This window comes from Portunus trituberculatus, chromosome 29, assembly GCF_017591435.1.
Source record: "Portunus trituberculatus isolate SZX2019 chromosome 29, ASM1759143v1, whole genome shotgun sequence".
Lineage (NCBI taxonomy): Eukaryota > Metazoa > Arthropoda > Malacostraca > Decapoda > Portunidae > Portunus > Portunus trituberculatus.
Genome location: NC_059283.1, coordinates 1,022,685 through 1,048,937, shown reverse-complemented (window position 1 = coordinate 1,048,937; position 26,253 = coordinate 1,022,685). Strand labels below are relative to the sequence as shown.

At 40.5% G+C, this 26,253-nt stretch overlaps 1 protein-coding gene and 1 long non-coding RNA gene across 2 annotated transcripts in view; one reads left to right on the top strand and one right to left on the bottom strand.

Annotated features, from left to right (window-relative positions):
* Positions 1-721: 721 nt before the first annotated feature.
* LOC123510525 overlaps positions 722-26,253 on the bottom strand; it is a 31,499-nt gene continuing 5,967 nt past the window's right edge. The window contains exons 2-6 of the mRNA XM_045265761.1: positions 7,878-7,955; positions 7,473-7,613; positions 5,219-5,369; positions 2,030-2,143; positions 722-856 (exon numbers count right to left, since the gene is read on the bottom strand). Of these exons, the coding sequence (XP_045121696.1) occupies positions 747-856; positions 2,030-2,143; positions 5,219-5,369; positions 7,473-7,613; positions 7,878-7,955 (594 nt within the window). The 3' untranslated portion in view covers positions 722-746. The remainder of the gene's footprint in view (positions 857-2,029; positions 2,144-5,218; positions 5,370-7,472; positions 7,614-7,877; positions 7,956-26,253) is intronic.
* The window catches only part of LOC123510526, a 26,919-nt gene continuing 1,423 nt past the window's right edge, over positions 758-26,253 (top strand). The window contains exons 1-2 of the long non-coding RNA XR_006676529.1: positions 758-868; positions 7,449-7,628. This is a non-coding gene — a long non-coding RNA (uncharacterized LOC123510526). The remainder of the gene's footprint in view (positions 869-7,448; positions 7,629-26,253) is intronic.

Genomic DNA, 26,253 nt, shown 5'->3' with positions numbered 1-26,253 from the left:
TATCCTGTTATTGTAAATATTTTCTGCATGACCAGCACGCTTCAAGATTTAGATAAAAAAAAAATAATAGGTTTATCAGAGAGAGAGAGAGAGAGAGAGAGAGAGAGAGAGAGAGATTCTTGTTTAGCCTATCATTCGTACGATAACCTAAATCATACAGAAAACTTAACTATTATAAGATCATATATAAATAAATAAATGCCACCGTTATGTGAACCTGATTAAGAGATGTTGGAGTGTGCGTGTGCGGAGTTTGATGTGTTATTACTGTTAATAGTTCAACAATTAATATCTATTTGAAATGAAAATGTACTGATATATGCGTAGAAATCTTTAACGAATTTATAAGGCTAGGGAAATGAAGACTAGTTTAAACAGTAGGCATGACGAGGTGAAGTATTGAAAATATATGATTACAAAGAAAAGAAAAAAAAACTTGGAATATACTTAGGAAATTATTGTGGAAATGTAAGAAAAAGGAAATAAGTAGTACAAGAATAGAGGAGAATAGGAAAGAAACTGAATAATTCAAAAGGAAAGAAAATAAATCAAACAAGACGAGATGTGAAGTACAGAAAACAAATGAAATGAAAGATAAAAGAAGGAAGCAAAAAAATAAAAGAAAGAAAGAAAGAAAAAAGAAAATGGAACATGCTAAAGAAAATGATCATAGAAGGATAAAGGAACAGAGTACAACAATAGCATGACGAGGTACGAAGGCAGTGGTTGGTTGCCCTGTAGTCTCTTCAGTAGTGAGGATAGAGAGAAGGAGGGAGGCTGTTTCTGTCAAGGTCCTCCATTAAGGTTCCCTCCTCCAGCGCCTCCTTCAGCTGACTCCACGGGAACTCTGCAGGAACTAAAGGAGCTGGTGAGAATATGGAAGGTCGCCAATGTATTTTATTTATACATATATATATTTTTTTTTTATGTAAGAGAGAGAATTGATAAGGACAAAAAAATATATATATATTAGAAAAAAAAGGCCACGTGCACTAGAATTGCAGTCTCCAGAAAAGAAAGAGTTAGTCAAAAGTTAGTGTGTATGGAAGGAATTCAGTGTATGTTTGAATGTATGTATGTAAAGTTTTCAGTGTATGTTTAAATGTGTATCTGGAAGGTCGGGAATGCATGTTTTGGCTAATTCATGTTTTTTTTTTTTTTTTTTTTTGGGAACTGGCAACATAATGGGCCCTTTTCTTTTTTTTTTTCTTTTTTTCATATTTTGTTGCCCTTGGCCAGCTGTCACTCCTGCATAAGAAAGAAATAATAGTAGTAATGTTTGAATGTGTGTTTGTTAGATTTTCAATGCATGTTTAAATGTGTATGGAAGGTTTTCAATGTATATTTAAATGTATGTATGGGAGATTGGCGATGTATGTGTGAATGTGTGTATGGAAGGTTGGCAGTGCATGTGTGAATGTGTATGGAAGGTTGGCAGTGTATGTTTGAATCTATTTATGGGAGATTGGCAGTGTATGTGTGAATGTGTATTTGGAAGGTTGGCAGTGTATGTGTGAATGTGTATTTGGAAGGTTGGCAGTGTATGTGTTAATGTGTATTTGGAAGGTTGGAACTGTATGAGTGAATGTGTGTGTGGAAGGTTGGCAGTGTATGTGTGAATGTGTGTGTGGAAGGTTGGCAGTATATGTTTGAATGTGAGTATGGAAGGTTGGCGGTGTATGTTTGAATGTATGTATGGAAGGTCTCCAATATATAGCTGTTTGAGTGTGTAGGCTTTATGGAAGGTCTTTAATGTATGTTAGAATGCGTATGTATATATGGAAGGTCTTTAATGTAAGTTTGCATATATGTATGGAAGGCCTTCAATATATAATACATGATTAGGCGAATTTTTTTACATTAGGAAGTGTCTATGGAGGTCAGAAGATTAATGGCCACAGTCTTCACTATTTCAATCACCACATAAGTTTCTGAAGCTGTGTAATATCACCAAATAGTAAGCAAAATGAATATGGAAACGCGTCATGGTACAGAATGGGTTTAAGGCTTAATTAACTCCACACCTTACCTGGGGACACCTGCCGAGACACACGCCTGTAGTTCCTGCCAATACACATCATACCGTACACACGAATGCTGGGAACCTGTGCGTAACTTGGCTGCTCGTGGTTCAGGGGCCCCTCTGTAGAGAGAGAGAGAGAGAGAGAGAGATTTGGTTAATATATTGTGCCGTAACGTTAGTCAAATATACATTGATAGACTTTGGATTTAACAAGAGACTTTAATGCACACACACACACACACACACACACACACACACACACACACACACACACACACACACACACACACACACAGAGAGAGAGAGAGAGAGAGAGAGAGAGAGAGAGAGAGAGAGAGAGAGGGCATTTTCTTTGAGTTAGACTGGAGGATGAGCGCCGTAGGGTAAACAAAATTTTTCTTTGTGCAGAGGAAGCAGCAGACTGGGCCGCCTTTGTTTGCTTAGGAGAAATCAGCTGACAGCACAGTTTACACCCGAGGCAAAGTGTACCTGTGGAAACGTCATTTGGGGCACGCAGGTGTTGCCATATAATGTAGGACACGGAAAGCTCCACCTGTCTTTATAATACATTGGCAGGAAGGTGTGTAGGATTGTCACGTTTATGTAGTGTTACTGAAAGGAGTTTTATCTCTTTCATCAAGTATAGTTTGTTATAGCAGGTGACCAGGTGTTTTTTTTTTATGTTAGAGGGAAAGAGACAAGGAAAACACTTGTCTTGGTTTGGAGATAATGTTTGGTTAGAGAGTCTGAAGCATGAGTGGAATGTCTTCTAGTGTTGGACCTTCGGTTCCAACTCAACAAGGTACAGTCCATGTAGCAACAGCAAACTTCACTCCTGCACAATGTCTCGATAGGCGACCTGCGCTGCCTTCCGTGACTTCCCCTGTTTCTTGGCATCTGAATGTTTAAAGAACCCTTCATGTGTGGGCTAAAGGGTTTTACAACGAGGTTACAGATAAACGAATTTACTTTTAGCAGTAGTTTACAAGTTTTCCCTAAGCCAAATTTTAGAATAACTTTTATTTAATTTTATTCAAAATATCTCGTATGATTAGGTGCATGATTTGACAGGTAGAGATACTGAAGCAATCTGTGACTGGATGACTGTTTTATCCCGTCATATACAAACATGCGCACATTCACGGTCAGGAACCCTGCAAGGTAGGCTACACTACTCTGGAGCAAAGTTGTGTAGCCTTGTTTCATTGATCAGCTGACTCTTGCACACTTCCGAACCAAAGCCATTTTTCATTCACTATCGATGATTTTATATTTGGATCAAAATTTAAATGAAGTTTGAGAACTTTCGGCCAAAATTTGTGTAGGGCCGTGACGGCCTTGGGTGCCGCACGGGGGGAGAAGGTGGCTGTCGGGTCCGGCCTGGGGCCCAAGGCAGAGAACTGGCAGCAGGTCTTTCTTTTCCTTGGCGGCACTCAAGCTTCACTATAGTCATCCACTTGCAGCGCCTCACACTAGGCAAGGGGTCGCCATGAGCAGGGGATCAATGTTTGCCCTTCACCAGATAGGGGGAGTCCTGATGGGGAGATAAGGCTCCTTCCATGCAGTCTGGAGGAGGGTGTGTAGTGTGTACGGGTCCCTTGATTGTGATGGCACCGGGCTGAACAACTCGCCGTGAACGAGGGCACGCTGTGCGCCGCGCACCGGACACTGGCAGGACGAGGGGTCCTTTTGGGGTGAGAGGGCTCACGTCATGACGGTGGCTGGGGTGTGGTGTGTGGCGAGTCAGCGCTCATGGCGAGCCGTGTGAGGAGCGGCAAGGTTGCCTCGCCACTGCCCTCACACCCACGGGACTGCTGGGGCGGACCCTTGGGGAGGAAGGGTTCGTCCTGGTACCCGTGTAAATAGTAGTACGCTCCAATGGCGTACTGTCATCGCCACGCCCACAGCGTCAGCGTGGGAACTGGAACTGTTATGGTGGAAACTGGAATCGCGTGGAAACTGGAAATACTTCATTATCGTGGAAACTCGTATTGTTATCGTGGAAACAGGAATTGCGTCGTTATCGTGGAAACTCGTATCGTCATCATGGAATCGCGTCGTTATCGTGGAAACTTGTATCGTCATCGTGGAATTGCGTCGTTATCGTGGAAACTCGTATCGTCATCGTCGCGTCGTTATCGTGGAAACTCGTATCGTCATCATCGCGTCGTTATCGTGGAAACTCGTATCGTCATCGTGGAATCGCGTCGTTATCGTGGAAACTCGTATCGTCATCATGGAATTGCGTCGTTATCGTGGAAACTCGTATCGTCATCATAGAATCGCGTCGTTATCGTGGAAACTCGTATCGTCATCGTGGAATCGCGTCGTTATCGTGGAAACTCGTATCGTAATCATCGTTGTTTATTTATTTATTTATTTAAAGTGACATTAGATTGCTTTTCATGATTTCAATTTACTTAGTACGTAACTCATATTATGATAATATATTCAGCATCACCATGATTGGGATAACAAAAAGTCAGCCATGCCAGTTTTCATTAGCGTGGAAACTGGAATTGTTATCGTGGAAACTGGAATTGTTATCTTGGAAACTGGAATTGTTATCGTGGAAACTGGAATTGTTATCTTGGAAACTGGAATTGTTATCGTGGAAATATAGGCTATTAAAAAGAATGTCCTCTATAAATAAGATGATCAGCTAAACTCGATACTTTTTCTAACACATCTCGAATAATTTCAGGAGATCAAGCAGCTACGTACTTTACCACATCGATGTGAAAGAGTTGCAATCTCTTATATTTCCGTATTTCATTTGAAAGATGCACTGAGAGCCTTCTTAGTAGCGCTGTAAGGTAATTGTAGTAGTATTCTGAGTAAGTTTCATTGCTTCTTTGTGTCATAACTACTGATGCGTATATTGTGCACACACACACACACACACACACACACACACACACACACACACACACACACACACACACACACACATATACAATCGGGCTGGGTAAGAAACTCGAGGGATTAACAGTAACACGTGAAGGATAGACTACTGTGTGAAAGAGTCACGTATTTATCGAGTCACCAAAACAATGTTAGTCCTTTCGCCACACCTCGGGACACCGCCACCCAGTGATGATAGCATACAGGGCCAACCAAACTCCGCCGTGAGAGAGGAATTTGTGACTAACTGCTACTGCTACTGCTACTGCTATTACTGCTACTGCTACTTACCGAGCTTAGATGACAGAGGACATTTGCAGATGACAAGATAGTGTGCCTTGCCAGTGCGAGTGTTCTGAAGGGCAAGGATGGACCAGTCTCGCGGCTCCCGGCAGTCCCTCACGCTCCATACAGGCTCGCACGTCTTGATCACCGTCGTCGCCTTCGTCAGGAGTGAAATTGGATGGTTAGGTTAATTTAGTAAGGTGAAGTTAAGGAGGATAAGGAAGTAAGTTATAGTGTTTGTTTTCTTCTCTTTTCTCTGTCGTCGCCTTCGTCAGGAGTGAAATTAGATGAAGTTAATTTAGTAGTGTGAAGTTAAGGAAGATAAGGAAGTAAGTTAGTGTTTTTTTTTTCTCTCTCTCTTTTCTCCGTCATCGCCTTCGTCAGCAGTGAAATTAGATGGTTAGGTTAGGGGACAAGGAAGTATCCAGTAAAATGTATTTGTTTTCTTGTCCTTTTTCTCCGTCATCGCCTTCGTCAGTAGTAAAATTAGATGACGCTGGTTAGTTTAGCAGGAAGTAATGTATTGGGTGTTTTTCTTCTGTCTTTTCTCTATCGTCTCCTTCGTCAGTAGTAAAATTAGATGAACTTGATTAGTATGGTAGAATAAGGAAAATAGTGTGTTTGTTTTCTTCTGTCTCTTTCCCAGTTCTCTTCGTCAGGAGCAAAATTATACAGGTGAAGTTTTAGAGAGCCAGCACTCAAGTGAGCCTTTTTTCATCTTTTCTTTTTTTTTTTTTTACCCTTGGCTGGCCCTCTTCCCTACATAAAAAAAAAAAAAAGTTGGGTTAGGTTAATTTTACGTTATCAGGTTATCAGGCGAAAATTTAATGACAATTGAAAGCAGAGTATTGGAATGGAATTTATTGTAGGTATAGATTATGAATGATGGAGGCACGTGAAGGTTGAAAAGTGATCCTTGTATGGGTAATTTCTATAAGGCGTTTTGTTATGACCGTGAGAAAAAAAGAATAGTTTAAGTGAAGAAAAATAATGAGTGAAGATGATTAGTGATGTGTGTGTGTGTGTGTGTGTGTGTGTGTGATTGGTAAACGTGAGAGGGTTCCTTTCCTTACGACCTCGCCATGTGTCGGTACCGCGGTGATGTCTGGTCTCGTATTACAGACAAGGGGATTACTGTTAAGGAAAGTGTGTGGTGGAAATCATAACAGGTCTGAAAACATCTTGTACCTTTCTTTTTTCTGTCACTAGCGGAAGAAGCCAGCGTACAGTTAAGGGGGATAACTGGTGACGTCTTTAGCGGTGTTGTAGAACCAATAATAAGAATGACATATGCAATTGTCGTCTTCCGGCAGCTGAGCGCCGTGAAAGCTGCAGTGTCACGGTGGCTCTGCTTTGGGAGTTTTATGTATATAGTAGCTAGAAGTTGGGTGATGGGTGAAAACGGAGATAAGTAAGATAGGAAGATAGATAAGGTTGACAGGGAAAGTAGGAAGATGAATAAGTTTGATAGGGAGATGAGTAAGGTAGTTAGGAAAATAAATATGGTTGACGGAGATGAATAAGGGAGGTTGGAAGATAGATAAGGTCGATAGGTAGGTAAATAAGTAGATAGGCAGGAAGATAAATAAGGTCGACAAGTAAATAGGTGTGGTATAGTAGGGAGTTTTCTACGTAAGATCGAAAGGTAGGTAAGTGAGTTAGGTAGGAAGATAGATAAGGTCGACAGGTAAATAAATGTAGCACAAGGCTTTCTTCTTCCTCTCATCCCTATTCTGTCCAACCCTCTAATACAAGAGTTAACCAGTACTCACAATCATTCATACCTTTCACTGGTAAACTCTGGAACTCCCTGCCTGCTTCTGTATTTCTATATTCCTATGACTTGACTACTTAAGAGAGAAGTTTCAAGACCCAGACTTTCGACTAATTCTTTCAGATCTTCTCATTCTTTACTTTTTTTTTTAATCCCTTCAATACTGGGACACATTTTTACCTTGAGATTTATGTACAATTAGCCCATTTTATTTACGTTAGGAAGGGTCTATGGAGGTCAGAAGGTTAGTGGCCACAGTCTTCACTATTTTTAATCCCCAACATGAGTTCCTGAAGCTGTATAAAGCCACCAAATAGTAAGCAGAGTCTATATGGAAATGCGTCACGGTACTGAAGGGGTTAACACATGATAAAAGTAATTCTATGAAACACCATCACATTTTACCCTTCCACTACCATCACCACATCTTAATCTATAGCTACATTATCTCTCCACCTGCAGCGTCGCCTTCAGGACCACCCTTACCTTAGTATGCGGGCCGCCCATGGACAGCTCAATAGATCGCTGGTCATTAGAGAGAGTGGAGACGCTGCAGGGGTCAGTGTCTTTGGGGCACTGACATAAGGGTTGCGTGAAGTTGAGACGTCTGTATACTGCATTGCACACCTGAAATATGGACAGGTGAGGTTCTTGGGGGGGGAGGGAGTGTGTTGTGGGGTGTTAGGGAGTGTTAGGGGTGGGTTGGTGTGTGTTGTGGAGTGTTGTGGTGTGGTGTGGTGTGGTGTGGTGTGTTGGGGTGTGTCGGGAAGTGCTGTGGTGTGTTGTGGTGTGTTGGGGACTACTACTACTACTACTACTACTACTACTACTACTACTACTACTACTACTACTACTACTACTACTACTACTACTACTACTACTACTAATCACCTGCTGCGTGGCACACTCCGGCAGGCTGAAGGCGTTCTGGTTCTGGTAGAAGTGGTAGTGTTGGAAGCCTCCGCTGATCTGGGGAGGTGTTGCGGCCATTAATGATCAGGTGAAATACAGGTGTGGTGGTCAGCAGGTGTTGGGAATGTTCTTGTGTTTTTTTTTTTTTTTTTATTCAGTTTGTTGTATTTTTTGTATGTTAAATATGTGTTGGTTAGAAGGTGTTTTTTTTTTTATTGTTTTATTTGCTTGTGTGTTAGAAATGTGTAAGTTTTCATTTAGTTTTTTTCTTTTATTTATTTTCATCTATTCATTTATTCATTTATTTGTGTGTGTGTGTGTGTGTGTGTGTGTGTGTGTGTGTGTGTGTGTGTGTGTGTGTGTGTGTGTGTGTGTTTTAGTTCGATTGACTGAGTTTTTATGTCATTGTTGTTGTTATTGTCGTTATTATTGTTATTATTGTTATTATTATTATTATTATTATTATTATTATTATTATTATTATTATTATTATTATTATTATTATGGTTATTATTGTTATTATTTTCATTGTTGCTATTATTGCTGCTCTTACTGCTGCTGTTTTTGTTGTTGTTGTTGTTGTTTCCCACGTCATGTATATGTATGTTCTACTTTATCTCATCATTATAACCACCACCACCACCACCACCACCACCACCATCATCACCATTTTTGATATCATCCAAATCACTCATAATAGCAGAGAGAGAGAGAGAGAGAGAGAGAGAGAGAGATGAGGATGCGAGGTCTGGGGTTATAGAGCATGGATAAGCTAATAGTAATGAAGACAAGGTTTACTCACAACTGGAGCTTGGCGAGGGTGAATATGAGTGTGGCGGGGGGGGGGGACGTGAACACAACCCCCCCCCTACTCAACCTACACTGGATTTTATTTTATTCATTTTTTTTTTTATATATATTGACACGTGTTTCTTCATTCACACCGGAAAAAAAAAAGTAATGTGCTCTTGATTCTCTTTAATTCTGTTTTGTTTTGTTTGATCTAGAAACTCATGTGGGGATTAAAATAGTGAAGACTGTGGCCATTAATCTTCTGACCTCCATAGACCCTTCCTAATGTCAATATATTCGTCTAATCACACCCAAACTCATAAAAATAGTGAAGACTGTTGCCATTAATCTTCTGACCTCCATAGACCCTTCCTAATGTCAATAAAATAGTCAGGACAAAAATACGTTCCAGTACTGAAGGAGGTTAACAGTAATGATGTGGCTGAAAGGACGATACGCAAGACATCTCACTGATAATGCCAATGACAACCAGTACAGTAACGATATCAGCATTTAGGGATTCGCTCTCTGAAGATGTAAGGAACCACACTCTCTGAAGGGACGATACACATGACATCTTAATGACAATACCAATAATAGCAAGCACTGTAAAAATATCAGCATTTAGGGATTCGGTCTGAAGATTAAAGGAACCACACTTTCTGATTTACCCTTAACCTCCTCAGTACCATGACGCGTTCTCCTATTCATTCTGCTTAATATCTGGTGATTTTATACAGCTTCAGAAACTTATGTGGGGGATCAAAATAGTGAAGACTCTTGCCATTAATCTTCTGAGCTCCATAGACTCTTCCTAATGTCAATAAATTCGTCTAATCACACCCAAACTCATGGTTAAAATAGTGAAGACTGTGGCCATTAATCTTCTGACCTTCATAGACCCTTCCTAATGTCAATAAATTCGTCTAATCACACCAAAAAATTTATGATAAAAAATGCGTTCCAGTACTGAATGGGATAAAAACTGACATGGCTTCACCTCAAGGATTCTACAGTATATTCCTTGCTTCACCTCAGTGTGACGTGAACCTTCGTGGGAGGAGGACGCGTGCTCTTTTTCATGACTCGTGGCCAGGAAGAATAACACATGAATTGAGGGAGAATTTCATGCAGTTTGCCCTCACTCTTATGTGTGTATGAGCCGGCGTGTGCCTCCACTGACCGCGAAGATGAGGCAAGCTGGAGAAGGAGGAGGAAGAGGAGGAGATAGAGGAAAGATTGTAAATGATTGTTGTTGATGTTGCAAAATCTGTCTTCATTTATATGTTGGTTTTGGTCTCATTCTTCTTTCTTTCTGGTGCTTTTTCATCCTCATTTCTTCCTCTCTCCTCCTCCTCCTCCTCCTCCTCCTCCTCCTCCTCCTCCTCCTCCTCCTCCTCTCTCTTATCTTCCTAGTCATCGTCTTCGTCATCGTTCTCGCCTCCTGTTCCTCCTTCACATTATGTCTGGGTTAAAATGACTTGCCTTACCTATTGGTCAGTGTGTGTGTGTGTGTGTGTGTGTGTGTGTGTCGAAGAGAACATTGCATCTCTCTCTCTCTCTCTCTCTCTCTCTCTCTCTCTCTCTCTCTCTCTCTCTCTCTCTCTCTCTCTCTCTCATATTACCGGAAGAGTTTGGTGAATGAAAATAGGAAGAAGAACAAGCATAAGAAGGAGAAGACGCGAACTGCTGAGGAGGAGGAGGAGGAGGAGGAGGAGGAGGAGGAGGAGGAGGAGGAGGAGGAGGGGGGGAGGAGACTGCAAACAATACCAACTCTACTGTTACACTCGTTTTACGCTCCTGCTGTTACACGTGACGAACGCATAACGGGGAAAGTGTTTATATATGCACTGCGCGAGGGGCGAGGCGGTGGCGATGGTGGTGGCGGTGGTGGTGGTGGTGGTGGTGGTGGTAATGATTAAGTGATTAAGATGCTTCGTTATGTAGAGACGTTAATGAGTTTTTTATTGTAACTACCTGGAGACATATACGTTACTTAACAGTGATTGAGAGAGAGAGAGAGAGAGAGAGAGAGAGAGAGAGAGAGAGAGAGAGAGAGAGAGAGAGAGAGAGCCCATATTCTGAAACACTTCCGCGCCTCACAGCACCTTCACTATTTTCAAGGCTCTAGTTGAAGTGACACGAGTTTTTAAGAGTGTTTCTGTGATTCTAGTGATATGTTGATTCTAGTGACATGTTAACAAGTTTTCTGTATTATCAACAAAACAAATACTCTTTAGAACTTGGCTAATCGTCTCTGTGGTCTGTTTTCAATGGGTTCTAGTTGAAGTAATCTGTTTTTAAAGGACTCTATTTGAAGTGGTAAGGGTTTTAAGGGTGTTTCTGTGATTCTAGTGACATGTTAACAAGTTTTCTGCATTATCAATAGGACAAATACTCTTTAGAATTCGGCAAATGGTCTCTGTTGTCTTTGAAAATCGTCGGAGTGAGAGAGGGAAGCGTTTCTGAATATGGCGCAGAGAGAGAGAGAGAGAGAGTCATCCAATTAGAAAAATCCCTCATAATTTTCTCTCTTCATTCTTTTCTCTTTAATACTTGTGATTATAATGGTTCTCTGTCATTATTCTAACGTTTCATCATTACTAATCCCATCAGCTCTCTCTCTCTCTCTCTCTCTCTCTCTCTCTCTCTCTCTCTCTCTCTCTCTCTCTCACTGCCTCATTATATAAACCGTGAGAGGAAGAGATAAAAAGAAGAGGAAAAGAAAGATGAAAAAAAGTATAATTTGGAAGGAAAAGTAGAATAGAGAGAGAGAGAGAGAGAGAGAGAGAGAGAGAGAGAGAGAGAGAGAAGGCAGATGAGCAAGGTGTGAGTGAAGTCAAGGGAAGAGAACGAGAAAAGGAACGGGAGGAAGGGAGGGGAGGGAGGGGGAGGGGGTGCTGATGGGAGGCGGGGTGGGGGAGTAGCGAGGCGTGACTGACTGGCTAAAGTTACGGTCAGTCTTCCCCCGCGCCAGTTCTCGCCACGGTCAGTCTGGCAAGTCACACACAGATCACAAGATGGAGGTGGTAAACTTGCTCCTCCTCCTCCTCCTCCTCCTCCTCCTCCTCCTCCTCCTCCTCCTCTTCCTCCTCCTCTTCCTCTTGCTACTTGTGCTGCTGTAAACTTGTAAACGTGTAAACTCTGACCGATAAATTCCTCCTCCTCCTCCTCCTCCTCCTCCTCCTCCTCCTCCTCCTCCTCCTCCTCCTCCTCCTCCTCCTCTTCCTACTATTGTAAACTTGTAAACTCTGACCAATGGATTCCTGTACTTTTTTTGTAACCTTCTTTTTTCTTTTAGCTTTTTTTTATTGATTTGGCCTGTTACGAGTTTACCGTTCTGTTCATCTCAAAAAAAAAAAAAAGAAAGAAAAAGGAACATAAAGACAGAAAAGCTGAAAAAAAAAGAGTTGTCTCGCGTCCCAATTCATGTTTGTGAGACTAAAAATTGTTTTGTATCTTATGTGGTATAAGTTTTTTTTTTTTCAGTAGGAAGCTTTATTTATTGTCTCTTCTTAGTCTTCTTTCAGTACGTAATCCATCTCAACTCCGTGGCGTCAGTTTATCATCTTGTCAGTTTTTCAGTATAGGAAGCTTGAGAATAGATGTATTTATTCCCTTGTTTTATTCTTCTCTCAATACCTAATCCAGATCATTATCAGTTTTTTCAGTAGCAAGCTTGACAACAGGTATATTTATTCCCTCGTCTTACTTTCCTTTCAATACCTAATCCAGTTCATTTCCATGGCATCAGTTTGTCAGCTTGTCAGTATAGGAAGCTTGAGAATAGGTATGTTAAATGGCTCGTTTTATTCTTCTCTCAATACCTAACCCAGATCATTGTCAGTTTTTCAGTGGGAATCTTGAGAAGAGGTATATTTATTCCCACGTTTTGCTCTTCTCTCAATACCTAATCCAGATCATTGCCAGTTTTTTCAGTAAGAAGCTTAAGAGTAAGTATATTTTATTCTCTCGTTTTACTCTTCTCTCAATACCTAACCCGGATCATTGTCAGTTTTTCAGTGGGAATCTTGACAACAGGTATGTATATATTGCCACGTTTTACTTCTTTCTTCATCCTGTTTATTATAGTGGCGTCAGTTTGTCAGTTTTTCAGTAGGAAGCTTGGCAACAGGTGTATTTATTCCCTCGTTTTACTCTTTCAATAGCTAATCCACATAATTTCCCTTGCCACGTTGAAGCAAAGGATACACACAGTAATTAGGTTGTTAATGCACTATATGCTACCTGTCAATCAATCAACTAATCAGTCAGTGCGGTTTTTTTTAGAGATATTAACCAACATATTCATTTAGATACACCAAACTAGCCCCTGTCCATTATTCTTTACCGTGTCCTTGAATTCTGAGTTTAAGAGCAATCGATCAGTTACTCAGTCAGTCAATCATTCTTTTCTTTTAAGAGATATTAGCCAACACATATTAATTTAAATGCACAAAACTAACCCCCTGTCCATTATTTTTTACATACACCAAACTACACCCCACCATTACCCATCATTCTTTACATACACCAAACTACCCCCACTCATCATCGCAATTAGTAAAGGTCTGTGGAGGTCAGAAGATTAATGGCCAGGGTCTTCACTGTTTCAATCCCCACACAAGTTTCTGAAGCTGTTTAAAATCACCATATAGTAACCGGAAGGAATATAGAAACACGTCCTGGTAATGAAAGGGTTTAAATCAACACATAATCATTCAAACACACCAAACTACTCGTAACCAACATCCTTCACGGTATCCTTTACGACCAATGAGATCCTGGACACATCTTGCGGGGTCCGTGGCTCATTACGTGTGGTTCCTCGGGTATCATTACGCCAGTACTTCCTGCCGCCACGCCGCTGCACGCACAGGTAAACACAGGTGAACGGTACTCGCCTCACGCATCTGCTATTGACACCGCCGCTTGCTTGACTTGTTACTATGGATGCTGTGTTGTTGCCTCTCTCTCACGTAGTAGGTGTTCTGGTACGCGTGTTTTGTTTGGTGTTTGGTATACTTGTCTTACAGCACCTCTACTATTGACACCTCCCCTTGCTTGGCTTGTTGTTGTTGATGATATATTGTTGTTATTCTGTCGAGTGTCACGTATATATGTTTTGTTTACTGGGTCGCGTTTCTTGAGGCCATATTCAGAGACGCTTCCTTCTCTCACCGCGACTATTTTCAAAGACCGTAGAGACGATTAGCCGGGTTCTAAAGAGTAATTTGTCCTGTTGATAATGCAGAAAACTTGTTAACATGTCACCAGAATTACAGAAACGTCCTTAAAAACTCGTGTCACTTCAACTAAAGCCTTTTAAAATCAGACCACAGAGACTATCAGCCGAATTGTAACGAGTATTTGTCCTGTTGATAATGCAGAAGGCTTGTTAACGTGTCACTAGAATTACAGAAACGTCCTTAAAAACTCGTGTCACGTCAACTAGAACACTTTCAAAAATAGACCACAGAGACCATTAGCCGAATTCTAACAAGTATTTGTCCTGTTGATAATGCAGAAAACTTGTTAACATGTCACCAGAATTACAAAAACGTCCTTAAAACTCGTGTCACTTCAACTAAAGCCTTTTAAAATCAGACCACAGAGACTATTAGCCGAATTGTAACAAGTATTTGTCTTGTTGATAATGCAGAAAACTTGTTAACATGTCACTAGAATCACAGAAACGTCCTTAAAAACTTGTGTCACTTCAACTAGAGCCCTTTGAAAATAGTGACGGTGCTGTGACCCGCGGAAGTGTTTCAGAATACGTGCCTTTGTTCGAATGTGGGCGATTGAAGTACGTGTGTCTGTCTGTGAGGAGAAATTTGCTTTCCTCATGTTTTTCTTATGATACCACTGCTGTTGTTGTTGTTGTTGTTGTTGTTGTTGTTGTTGTTGTTGTTGTTCTTCTTCTTCCTCTTCTTCTTTTCCTCTTATTATTTTTTTATTATCATTATGCTTAATCATGGAGTTTAAGTCATTGATGCATTTAGCAATAACTTCTTAGTCATTCTAGCCCCTCAAGCAGAGAGAGAGAGAGAGAGAGAGAGAGAGAGAGAGAGAGAGAGAGAGAGAGAGAGAGAGAGTGCTTGGAACAGATGGGAACTAACCAACCAACACACACACACACACACACACACACACACACACACACACACACACACACACAGTTAGACATAATAAGACAAAAAACGTTGAAATACACTAATGTAAAATAAAAATGAAACAGTGAATGAAACAGTAACACAGACGAACAGACGGACAGACAGACAAACAGTTGAACAAAAGAACAATAACAAGAACGAGGAAATAAAAATGGAATGAGGTGAGAGAGTAACAGAAAGGGAAGGTGCAGGAATGAATGGAGGGAGCAAAGGTAGGGAAGGAAAGGAAGGTGAAGGAGGGAAAGGAGGGGAAGGAGGTTAAGTGTATGGAGGAAATGGAGGAAAGGAGGAAAGTCTGTTTGGGTCAAGGCTCTTTACCATATGTTGCCTCCTAGCGGTATATCTCCCTCCCTCCTTCCCTCCCTCCATCTTTCCTCCATTTCTCCTCCACCTTTACCTCCTTTTCCTTCATCCTTTCTCTTCTGTATCTTTTCTTTTCATTCTTACATCTTTTTCTTTCTCTCCTTTCTCCTTCCCTCCATCTTTCCTCCACCTTTTTCCTCCTCTTCCTTCATCCTTTCTCTTCTGTATCTTTTCTTTTCATTCTTACATATTTCTTCTTTTCTCTCCCTTTTTCCTTTCGTCCTTCTCGTTTCTTTCATCTCTCTCTTCCTCTTCTTCTTCTTTATTCTTTACTCTTTTGGCCTTTCTGTGTTATTAAAAGTTACCACTGTGATTTTAGGCTGATATTTGAAGTTAACTTAAGGAAAATAATAGTATCTGATAATGTGTGTGTGTGTGTGTGTGTGTGTGTAGCGGAAAAAACACACACACACACACACACACCACCTATCATTCTAAACATCTTTCACGCCTCTCGCCGCAAACACAAATACTTCCTCACCTTTTCAACCACATCAACAACAAAAAATATGAATAAGTAGTTAAAAGAATGAATATGTAAACAAGTAGCGAGCGAACATACCGTACATGAGGGAACAGTGATGGAGAGACGAGGAGGAATGAAAACAGAAATTAAATGGTGAAATATTGATACGTTGTTATTGGTGCTAGAAATATGAGAACAGGAATTGATTGGTGAAATATTGACTGTTATTGGTGCTAGAAATATGAGAACAGGAATTGATTGGTGAAATATTAGTTGTTATTGGTGCTAGAAATATGAGAACAGGAATTGATTGGTGAATTATTAATTGTCACTGGTGCTAGAAATATGAGAACAGGAATTGATTGGTGAAATATTGACTGTTATTGGTGCTAGAAATATGAGAACAGGAATTGATTGGTGAAATATTAGTTGTTATTGGTGCTAGAAATATGAGAACGGGAATTGATTGGTGAAATATTAGGTGTTATTAATGCTAGAAATATGAGAACAGGAATTGATTGGTGAAATATTTGTTGTTATTGGTGATAGAAATATGAGAACAGGAATTAATTGGTGAAATATTGATGCACTGTTATTGGTGAGTGTCACATTCTCATATTCATTCTGCTTACTATTTAACAATTCTATACAACTTGAGAAACTTATGTGGGGGATTAAAATAGTAAAGACTGTGGCCATTAATCTTTTGACCTCCATAGACCCTTTCTAATGCGAATAAAATCGTCTAATCACACCCAAAATTCAAGGTAAAAATATGTCTCACTACTGAAGAGGGTTTAAATTTCCTCCCCCTTCCGTTAGTAGGTCAGTAAATGTTTGGTGCGTTACATTAGGGTACCTGGTGCGTTGCTATGTTGACAAGGTACATATGTAATTGTAACTGTGCCTGAGATTCTTAACTTAAGCTTTTGACTATGAATTTAACTAACCTTTAGCTTTTTCTTCTCTCTCTCTCTCTCTCTCTCTCTCTTTCTCTCTTTCTCTCTCTCTCTCTCTCTCTCTCTCTCTCTCTCTCTCTCTCTCTCTCTCTCTCTCTCTCTCTCTCTCTCTCTCTCTCTCTCTCTTTAAACTTTTTTTTTTTTAAGCCCTTCAGTACTGGGACGCATTTTTACCATGAGTTTTGGATATGATTTGACGATTTTATTGACATTAGGAAGGGTCTATGGAGGTCAGAAGATTAATGGCCACAGTCTTTACTATTCTAATCCCCCACATGAGTTTCTGAAGCTGTATAAAATCACCAAATAGTAAGCAGAATGAATATGAAAAGGTGTCATGGTACTGAAGGGGCTAAATTCAACTCCTAAGAAGCTTTTTCCAATACCATAAAAGATAGGAAAACTTCTGAACTTCATGCATTTAAAATTTAACTAACATTTACAGTTATTCCCTTTAAAACTTCATATTCATTAGATTCAATTCCTTTACTCCCTTTAAACTTCATACTCATTAGATTCAACTCCCTTTAAACTTTATACTCATTAAAATTAACTTCCAACTTTTTTTTTTCCCAGAGTAAGAACCGTAAGAGGTGGGAAGGTCTGAGGCAGGCAGGTGTAATTTGCAAGGTGTAATTTGCAGCTTCCAGGTAGTGCAAAGGTACTCGTGAAATTACCCCTCTTTATTCTCAACTAAAAAGCGTAACACGAAGACTCTTTACACCTCGTCATTTGCTCGCTTTAATTCCAGGGCGCCTTATTGTCTCCCTGTGTAATTGTGAGGCGCCGTGACCCTTGAGACTGATTCTGGTGTTTAAGATGATTTGGTGTATTTTTGAGTCGAAATGTGACTTTTCTCTCTCTCTCTCTCTCTCTCTCTCTCTCTCTCTCTCTCTCTCTCTCTCTCTCTCTCTCTCTCTCTCTCTCTCTCTCTCTCTCTTTAACCCCTTCAGTACCATGACGTGTTTTCATATTCATTCTGGTTACTATTTGGTGATTTCATACAGCTTCGGAAACTTATGTGGGGATAGTAATAGTAAAGACTCTGGCCATCAATCTTCTGACCTCCATAGACCCTTCCTAATGTAAATAAAATCGTGTTATGAAGCCCAAAACTGAAAGCAGAAATGCGTTCTAGTACTGAAGAGGTCAAGAGGTTAAGAGGTTAAGTTTTTAAGTGGCGTTCCTGAAGTATCTAATTTTTTTGTCGATATTTTGTTCCATGCAAGTTTTTTGTTGAGTTTTATGGGTTTTAAGTTGAGTCTGATCTTGTTTTTGTTTGTTATTTGTCGCTATTGTTGATTTTAAGGTTGTAGCATTAGTAAATCGTTAAGTTATTTTGATTTTCATATTTATTGTGCACTTATGATAATTTTTAAAAGAAACATGTTAGCTATTCTTAAAAACATTCAGTAACATTCATTTCTCTCTTTTTTTATATTTATTTTCATATTTTACCGAGCTTCAAGAATTCTCGGTCATAAAAAAAAAAAAAGAAAGCTTACATGTTGACGTTTACAGCTTAGCATCTTTGCATACATTTTCTTTCACCTCAAAAGCACGACATAACCCGAGGCACGTTCCCGACCCAAAACCCAGCCAGCCACCAGTCAGTGTCCACCAGGAAGTCGAGGGGGGAGGTGTTCGCTGCTCTCCCTCCGGTGCAGCACTTCTCGTATTGACACTCCACTGGGATGACTAAGCCCTTTCCTACTTACCGCCAATCCCACAAGGGCGACAGACAGGCAGGAAAGCTTAGGAATTACACTCTTAACTACCATCAGCCCCCAGCAAGTCACAAAGGTCGTGAGGAAGGCAGGTGAATGAGGGAATTTCCACTCTAGAGCATTTTTACGCTCTAGATTCAGGTTCACCCTTGCATATTGGTGATTAACCTGTAAAGGCAGAAACCCTGAAGAGCTGTGGGTGGGGGAGGGAGAATGGGGATGTGGGGGCTGTATAGGAGGGCAGTGAAGGGGCTAAATGAGGGAGAAGGGGGAGGAGAAGCTGAAGAAATAAGGGTTTGTTGTTTTAAGGAGGTAAGAAGAGGAGGAGGAAGTGAGAGAAGTGGTAGAGACTAAGGGAATGGAATGTAGAGGAGAGAGAAAAAAGATAGAGAATAGAGAGAAAAAGAGAGAGATTGGATAAAATATAGAGTAGAGAGAAAGAGAGAGAATTGGATAAAAGATAGAACAAAGGGAAAGAGAAAAATTGGATAAAAGATAGAAAGTAGAGGGAAAGAGAGAGAAATAAAAGATAGAATGGAGGGAAAGAGAAAAATAAGAGTATGGAAGAATAGAAGAGGATAGAGGGAGGAAAGAGGGAAGAGGTGGTGGAAACTAAGGGAATAAAATATAGAAAAGTAAGAGAGAAATTGGATAAAAGATAGAATAAAAGAAAAAAGAGAAGAAGGAGTATGGAAGGATGGAGGAGGAGGGAGGGAGGAAAGAGGGAGAGAAGGAGGAATGGTGTCATGGTTACCTCGAGTCACGGCGCCTCCACCTCTCCTTAATTGTAGTATTAGAGCGAGGAAGGGAGAGAGAGAGAGAGAGAGAGAGGGAGGGGAGAGAGGGAGAGGCGTGGGTGCTGGAGGAAGTGTGTGTGTGTGTGTGTGTGTGTGTGTGTGTGACCGATTTTCTTGATTTAAATGCTCGTTTTTCTTCACTTTTTTTTATTTATTTATTTATTTTATTTATTTATTTATTTTTTTTTTTTTTGTTCTTTTGTATTAAACTCGAGTATAGTTAACAATAATGCCTTTCTTTTGTTCTTTCTCCTTCCCGTTCTTTCTATTATGCTTTCTTTTTTTCTATTTGTATTTTCACTTCGTATTTTCCCAAGTGTTCCGGTCACACACACACACACACACACACACACACACACACACACACCACACACACACAACAACCCAAACGAACCACACTTCAAAACGACTCACAGGAGCTTAGTTTTCAGAGAGAGAGAGAGAGAGAGAGAGAGAAGAGAAAACATTTGAAACCATTTATTTATAGCCAAGTCATTCATACTGGTATATATGAGTATATCAAATCTTTACAGTTAAACCAAGCTAGCCTATATAAAGTAGAGAGAGAGACGACGACGACGACGACGACGACGACGACGACGACTACGACTACGACTACTACTACTACTACCATTAAACATTCATTACTTTGATTTGGAGTGTTTTATCAGAGAGAGAGAGAGAGAGAGAGAGAGAGAGAGCAAATTGAATCACCTAGAACAAGAACGTGAGATCTTTAAAAGGAGGAGGAGGAGGAGGAGGAGGAGGAGGAGGAGGAAAAATAAGGTAATGGTAGAGGAGAGAAGAAAATAAGGGATGTTTATGCTCTTGATAGAAGATAAATTTTAAGAGGAGGAGGAAGAGGAAGAGGAAGAGGAGGAATAAGAAGAGGTATATGATGTGATAGAGAAGAGAAGTAAATAAGAGGTATTGACGTGATGGAAGACGAATTTTACGAAGAGGAAGAAGAGGGAGACAAGGAGGAGGAGGAAGAGGAGGAAGGAATATTGATAGAGGAGAGAAGAAAATAAAGGATGTTTACATACTTGATGGAACACGAATTTCACAAGGAGGAGGAGGAGGAGGAGGAGGAGGAGGAGGAGGAGGAGGAGAAGGAGGAGGAGGAGGGAGATATAGTTTCCTTGACCTTCCAACACGCCCGTTACATTACCACATCGGTCTGTCAGTCAAGCGAAAATCTCCTGCACCTCCTCCTCCTCCTCCTGCTCCTTCCTCCCTCCTGCACCTCCTCCTCCTCCTCCTACTCCTCCTCATGCTGCTAGTGGACGTGTGGTGGTGGTAATAATATGGTCACTACAATATCCGTATGACTTCTGTAACCTATATTTTTCCTTCAGTGGCGCGTAAAGAAGCTGGAGTCCTTTACTTTAAATGACCCACTGTTCCACTTGTGCCTAGACTCGTGGCTCGTTTACCCGGAATGTCAGATTATGGTTGATTATTGCCATTAACCCCTTCAGTACCCCTTCTTATTCATTCTGGTTACTATTAGGTGATTTTATACAGATTCAGAAACTCATTTGGGGATTTAAATAGCAAAGACTTTGGACAATGAATCTTCTGACCTTCATAGAGCCTTCCTAATGTAAATAAAATCGTCTAATCACACCCAAAACTCATGGTAAAGGTGCGTCCAAGTACTGAAAGGGTTAATTCATAGGTGTCTGTCTAGTAAGTTTCATTGGTCTTATGGTGCTGTGAATATCTCCTTTAATTCATAGGTTTCTCTCTCTAGTAAGGTTCGTGGTCTTACATATACGGTGCTGTGAATATCTCCTTCAATTTATAGGTTCCTCTCATAGGTTTCTCTCTATAGTAAACTTAGTAGTGTTTTATATATAGTGCTGTGAATATATTTCCATTAATTCAAGTTTCTCTCTCTCTAGTAAGTATAGTGGTCTATTATATATGGTAATGTGTATAACAACAGCAACAAGCTCTAATACTGGGATCTTCAGAGAGAGAGAGAGAGAGAGAGAGAGAGAGAGAGAGATCCAATATTACAGTTAAAAAAGACAATCAGAATTAAACTATTTTTTTCTTAAAGACAATAATATCTTTTCTTTTTTTGTCGTGGGTTCAGATCGTCTTTCATTTCCGGATTCGCTGTTCTTTTGTTCCTTTCGTTGTCGTGTCTAAGAAAAAATATATTGACGTTATATTTCTTTTTTTTCCTTCTTTCACAGTGGAAATTAGGTCAATGTGTGTGTGTGTGTGTGTGTGTGTGTGTGTGTGTGTGTGTGTGTGTGTGTGTGTGTGTGTTGGTATGTAAGTTGAAAGCACACACACACACACACACACACACACACACACACACACACACACACACACACACAGCGGATGCCACGTTTGGGAGAAAGCTTTTTTTCTTTCTTTTTTTTGCGTGAGGAAAGAAAGCAATTCATGGTGAGAGGTCATTAGTCTCTCTCTCTCTCTCTCTCTCTCTCTCTCTCTCTCTCTCTCTCTCTCTCTCTCTCTCTCTCTCTCTCTCTCTCTCTCTCTCTCTCTCTCTCTCTCTCTCTCTCATCTGAAGGAAGTTTATGTGAGAATCGTCAGCTATTTTGAGGGAACGAGAGAGAGAGAGAGAGAGAGAGAGAGAGAGAGAGAGAGAGAGAGAGAGAGAGGCGTGGCTGGACACCGTTATTCTATAGGCGGTCACTACTTAGAAGTAAACACGCACACAAACACACATGCGCGGACGCCACACACACACACACACACACACACACACACACACACACACACACACACACACACACACACACACACACACACACACTACAGAGACCATTCTTTATAGCATTACCAGTATCTCTCTCTCTCTCTCTCTCTCTCTCTCTCTCTCTCTCTCTCTCTCTCTCTCTCTCTCTCTCTTTACTGTCGTGCTTGCAAACAGTCGGACCTTACACTACTTCAGTACCATGCCGCGTTTTCATGTTCATTCTGGTTGCTATTTGGTGATTTTTTACAGCTTCAGGACCTTATATAGGGGATTCAAATAGTAAAGATTGAGGCCATTAATCTTCTGATCTCCATAGACCCTTTCTAATACTAATAAAATCGTCCAATCATACCCAAAAATTCATGGTAAAAATGCGTCTCAGTGTTAAATAGAAGCAGCTCGCGTTGTATTTTCGCTCTGGTCTTCCTCGTTTGTTTACCATCGTGCTTGCTAACATCGCTTCCAGTCAACGGATAGTCATTTCTTAAGTACATTTAGTAAAGTTTTTGTTTGTGCTCTCTCTTTATTATTGTGCTTGCAATCAATTGGACCTTTAAATAGAACCAGCTCGCGTTGTATTTTCGCTTTGGTTTTCCTCCTCGGCTGTTTACCATCGTGCTTGTTAACGTCGCAGAAATGTGGGGATTAAAATAGTAAAGACTGAGGCTATTAATCTTCTAACTTCCATAGACCCTTCGAAATGCTAATAAAATCCTCTAATCACCCAAAATTCATGGTGAAAATGCGTCTCAGTACTGAATGTGTTAAATAGAACCAGCTGGCGTTGTATTTTCGCTCTGGTCTTCCTCCTCGCTTGTTTACCATCGTGCTTGCTAACATCACTGACCTTACACTACTTTGCTCACTGGAATCAGGCTGTGGAGTGTTATGTTGCCTTCGCGCCCCACAATGGGAGGTGAAGGCTGACGGTCCACATTGCGAGGTGAAGGCTGACCAGTATACACAGGCCTCGCGATCAGCTGTTTCAACATAAACACGTGGCCACTTGTCAATCACCTGTTGCCGTGTAAACAATATGACATCATCATCATCATCATCAGGACTGACCTATTTGTGGTTACACGAGATGAAGCGTAAAGAAGGTGAACTGGTCTCCTCCTCCTCCTCCTCCTCCTCCTCCTCCTCCTCCTCTTCCTTTCCTATTCATAATGACGGAAGAGAAGAATTGAGGAGTAATAAGGAAGGTCATGAGTGCAGAGAGAGATATGTGTGTGTGTGTGTGTGTGTGTGTGTGTGTGTGTGTGTGTGTGTGTGTGTGTGTGTGTGTGTGTGTGTGTTTGTTTGTTTGTTTGTATTTACCTTACGCATGTTATGTTCCATTAACTCACGTCACCTCATTACCACATCTTACCTTATCGATTTTTGTTGTTATTTTTTTCTTAGTTTCCCCTCCTTTGTTTATTTTTGTCTTCGTTTTTTGTTTACTTTTATGTTTCTTTCTTACTTTTTTTTTGTATTTTTTATTTTTTCTTAATTTTCCCTCCCTTTTTGTTTTTCTCTTCATTTTCGTTTATTTTTGTCTTATTTTTACTATATCCCTTTTTTTGTTCTTGTTTTGCTTCGTTTTTTGTTTACCTTTGCAAAATAGCAGCGCGCGACGGTCGGCCTGCGTGCGGTGGAGCCGTTAACACAGGATGGCACGTGAGTAATCCAGTTGCTAGGTGGGAAATACGTAACTGTTGGCCTGAGAACTGGGAACGAGAGTGGGGGTGATACTAGGCGAATTTCTCTCTCTCTCTCTCTCTCTCTCTCTCTCTCTCTCTCTCTCTCTCTCTCTCTCTCTCTCTCTCACTAGCATCTTCCTTTACTTGTTATTTTCATCTCTTCTCCTTTTATTTGTCTATATTTCTATTAACTTATTACTTTATCACGTTATATACCCATTCTCTCTCTCTCTCTCTCTCTCTCTCTCTCTCTCTCTCTCTCTCTCTCTCTCTCTCTCTAAATGGGCGTGTGAAACAGGTTACAACGCCCGTTAGTTCCCACACGTAGCATTATTAACGTTGTTACCTTCTCAGGTGTGACAGTGCTTGCTAATTACCGCGGACAGGTAACAAAACAGGTGTGAGTGCTTTACTAGGGCTTCACCTGCCGACGCCGCTCTCACTAATTAAGACGTACAGGTAATCTCCTCTAATCGCTAAGTACTATATGCTCAGGTAGCTAACTTTTTTCACCTGTGTACACTTCGTTAATTAGCAGGTGTAATCAGCTTTCAGATTTATTTAAGGTATAGTGGGATTTCTTCACTGGTTATGTTTTCCCTCAATATATTACCTCTTACGTTAATCCCTTCAGTACCATGACGCGTTTCCATATTCATTCTGCTTACTATTTGGTGATTTTATACAGCTTCAGAAACTTATGTGGGGATTAAGATAGTGAAGACTGTGGCCATTAATCTTCTGACCTCCATAGACCCTTCCTAATGTCGACAAAATGGTCTAATCGTACATAAATCTCAAGGTAAAAATGTGTTCCAGTATTGAGGGGTTAAAAAAGATAAGTAAATAAATCGAATTGAATACTAGGGCTACTAGATTGATGAGTAAGTAATGAAACACCTGAGCCTGTATTCATAAACGTTTTGCTCTCTCACCACGACTAATTTCAAGGGCCACAGAGATGATTAGCGGGGTTATCAAGAGTGTTTCTCCAGTTAATAATGTAGAAACCCTGTCAATCTGCCTCTAGAATCGTAAAAAACACCTTAAAATATTCGTGCAAACTTAAATAAACAGAGATGATTAGCGGGGTTATCAAGAGTGTTTCTCCAGTTAATAATGTAGAAATCCCTGTCAATCTGCCTCTAGAATCGTAAAAAAACACCTCAAAAAATTCGTGCAAACTTAAATAAACCCTCTTGAAATAAAGGTGAAACATAGAAGAAGGGTTTGAGAATACGAGCAATGGTCTCGACTTTACTTTAATGACTTGGATTCACAGCGAGTTTACAAAAAGACAAATAGAAAATAGATATGAACTTTTATGAATTTTTAGGGAAGTGTAGAGAAAAATAATCAATGGAATTTTCTTTTATATCTGTAAATGCGCTAGTTTTTACGATATTAACGGCCTGTGATACGTATGACTGTTTTAGACTCTTTTATCGTAGGAAAGGCGGTTTTCATGACTGGATTATTGACAGGAAAGGAAATAAAGAAGAACAGTGTAAAGCTTTGTAAAAATTAAACAGACAGAGAGAGAGAGAGAGAGAGAGAGAGAGAGAGAGAGAGAGAGAGAGAGAGAGAGAACAAAAATTTCCTTTCTTTGGTTTACTGAAGATCCAGAAGAACCAGACAGTTTGTATCCACGTCTGTGTTTCGTGCAACTTAAAACCAGCGTCCGTATTTAGAAACGCCTTCCCTTCTCACTACGACAATTTTCTTTTAATGAGCTAGAAATCTTGCCAATCCATCACCAGAACAATAGAAATATCTTTAAAATTGCCTTCTCTCACTAAGACATTTTCCAAGGCCACTGAGACAGCTAGCCAGGTTTTAAAGACAGTTTCTTCTCTTAATGAGCTAGAAATCTTGCCAATCTATCACCAGAACCATAAAAATACTCTTAAAAACACGAGTATCTTCACCTGGAGCCTTTGGAAAGCAGTGACGGTGAGAGAGCAAACCGTGTCAGAAAACAGGCCTAGATCTGATATGTCACTGGGCCATCGACGGTCAGAATTTAATGGTATTGTGGGGTAATTAACGGTGTTTTATGGCGCTAGGATCATTGTGAGGGCTTGGTTTACTGTGCCGGGAATGGTGAGGTGAGTGTTGCGTGTCGTGACTGAACCATTATACCATTACACCATCACACTCTGCCAGGTCTGTGTCACATTATTGGCCCTTATTCACAAATGCTCTTCTCTCTCACCACGAGTGTTTTCTAAGGCCACAGAGATGACTAGCGGGGTTTTCGAAAGTGCTTCTCCAGTTAATAATGCAGAAATCTTATCAGTCTGCCTCTATAGAAACGTAAAAACACTTTAAAAACTCGTGGTAATTTTTTCCTAGCAACCTTTTTTTTCGTTATTTTTTCCTGATACTTTCTTTCCTAGCACCAGCAGACAACCATACTAAGTTAACACATGTAGAGTACTGTATGCTTCGTCAAGATCAGGAATAAGTGTCCAGTAGGCAGGAGTGAGGTGAGGGACGGACGCTCGTTCGCCATAATGACTCAAGATTCTTTTTAGATAAGAGGATTTTAATATTTGTATAGGATCGTATGTTTCGTTAAGGACAGGAAGTGGTGTATAGTGAGTGGTGACAGGAGTGAGATGAGGGACGGCTGCTCGCTCGCTAT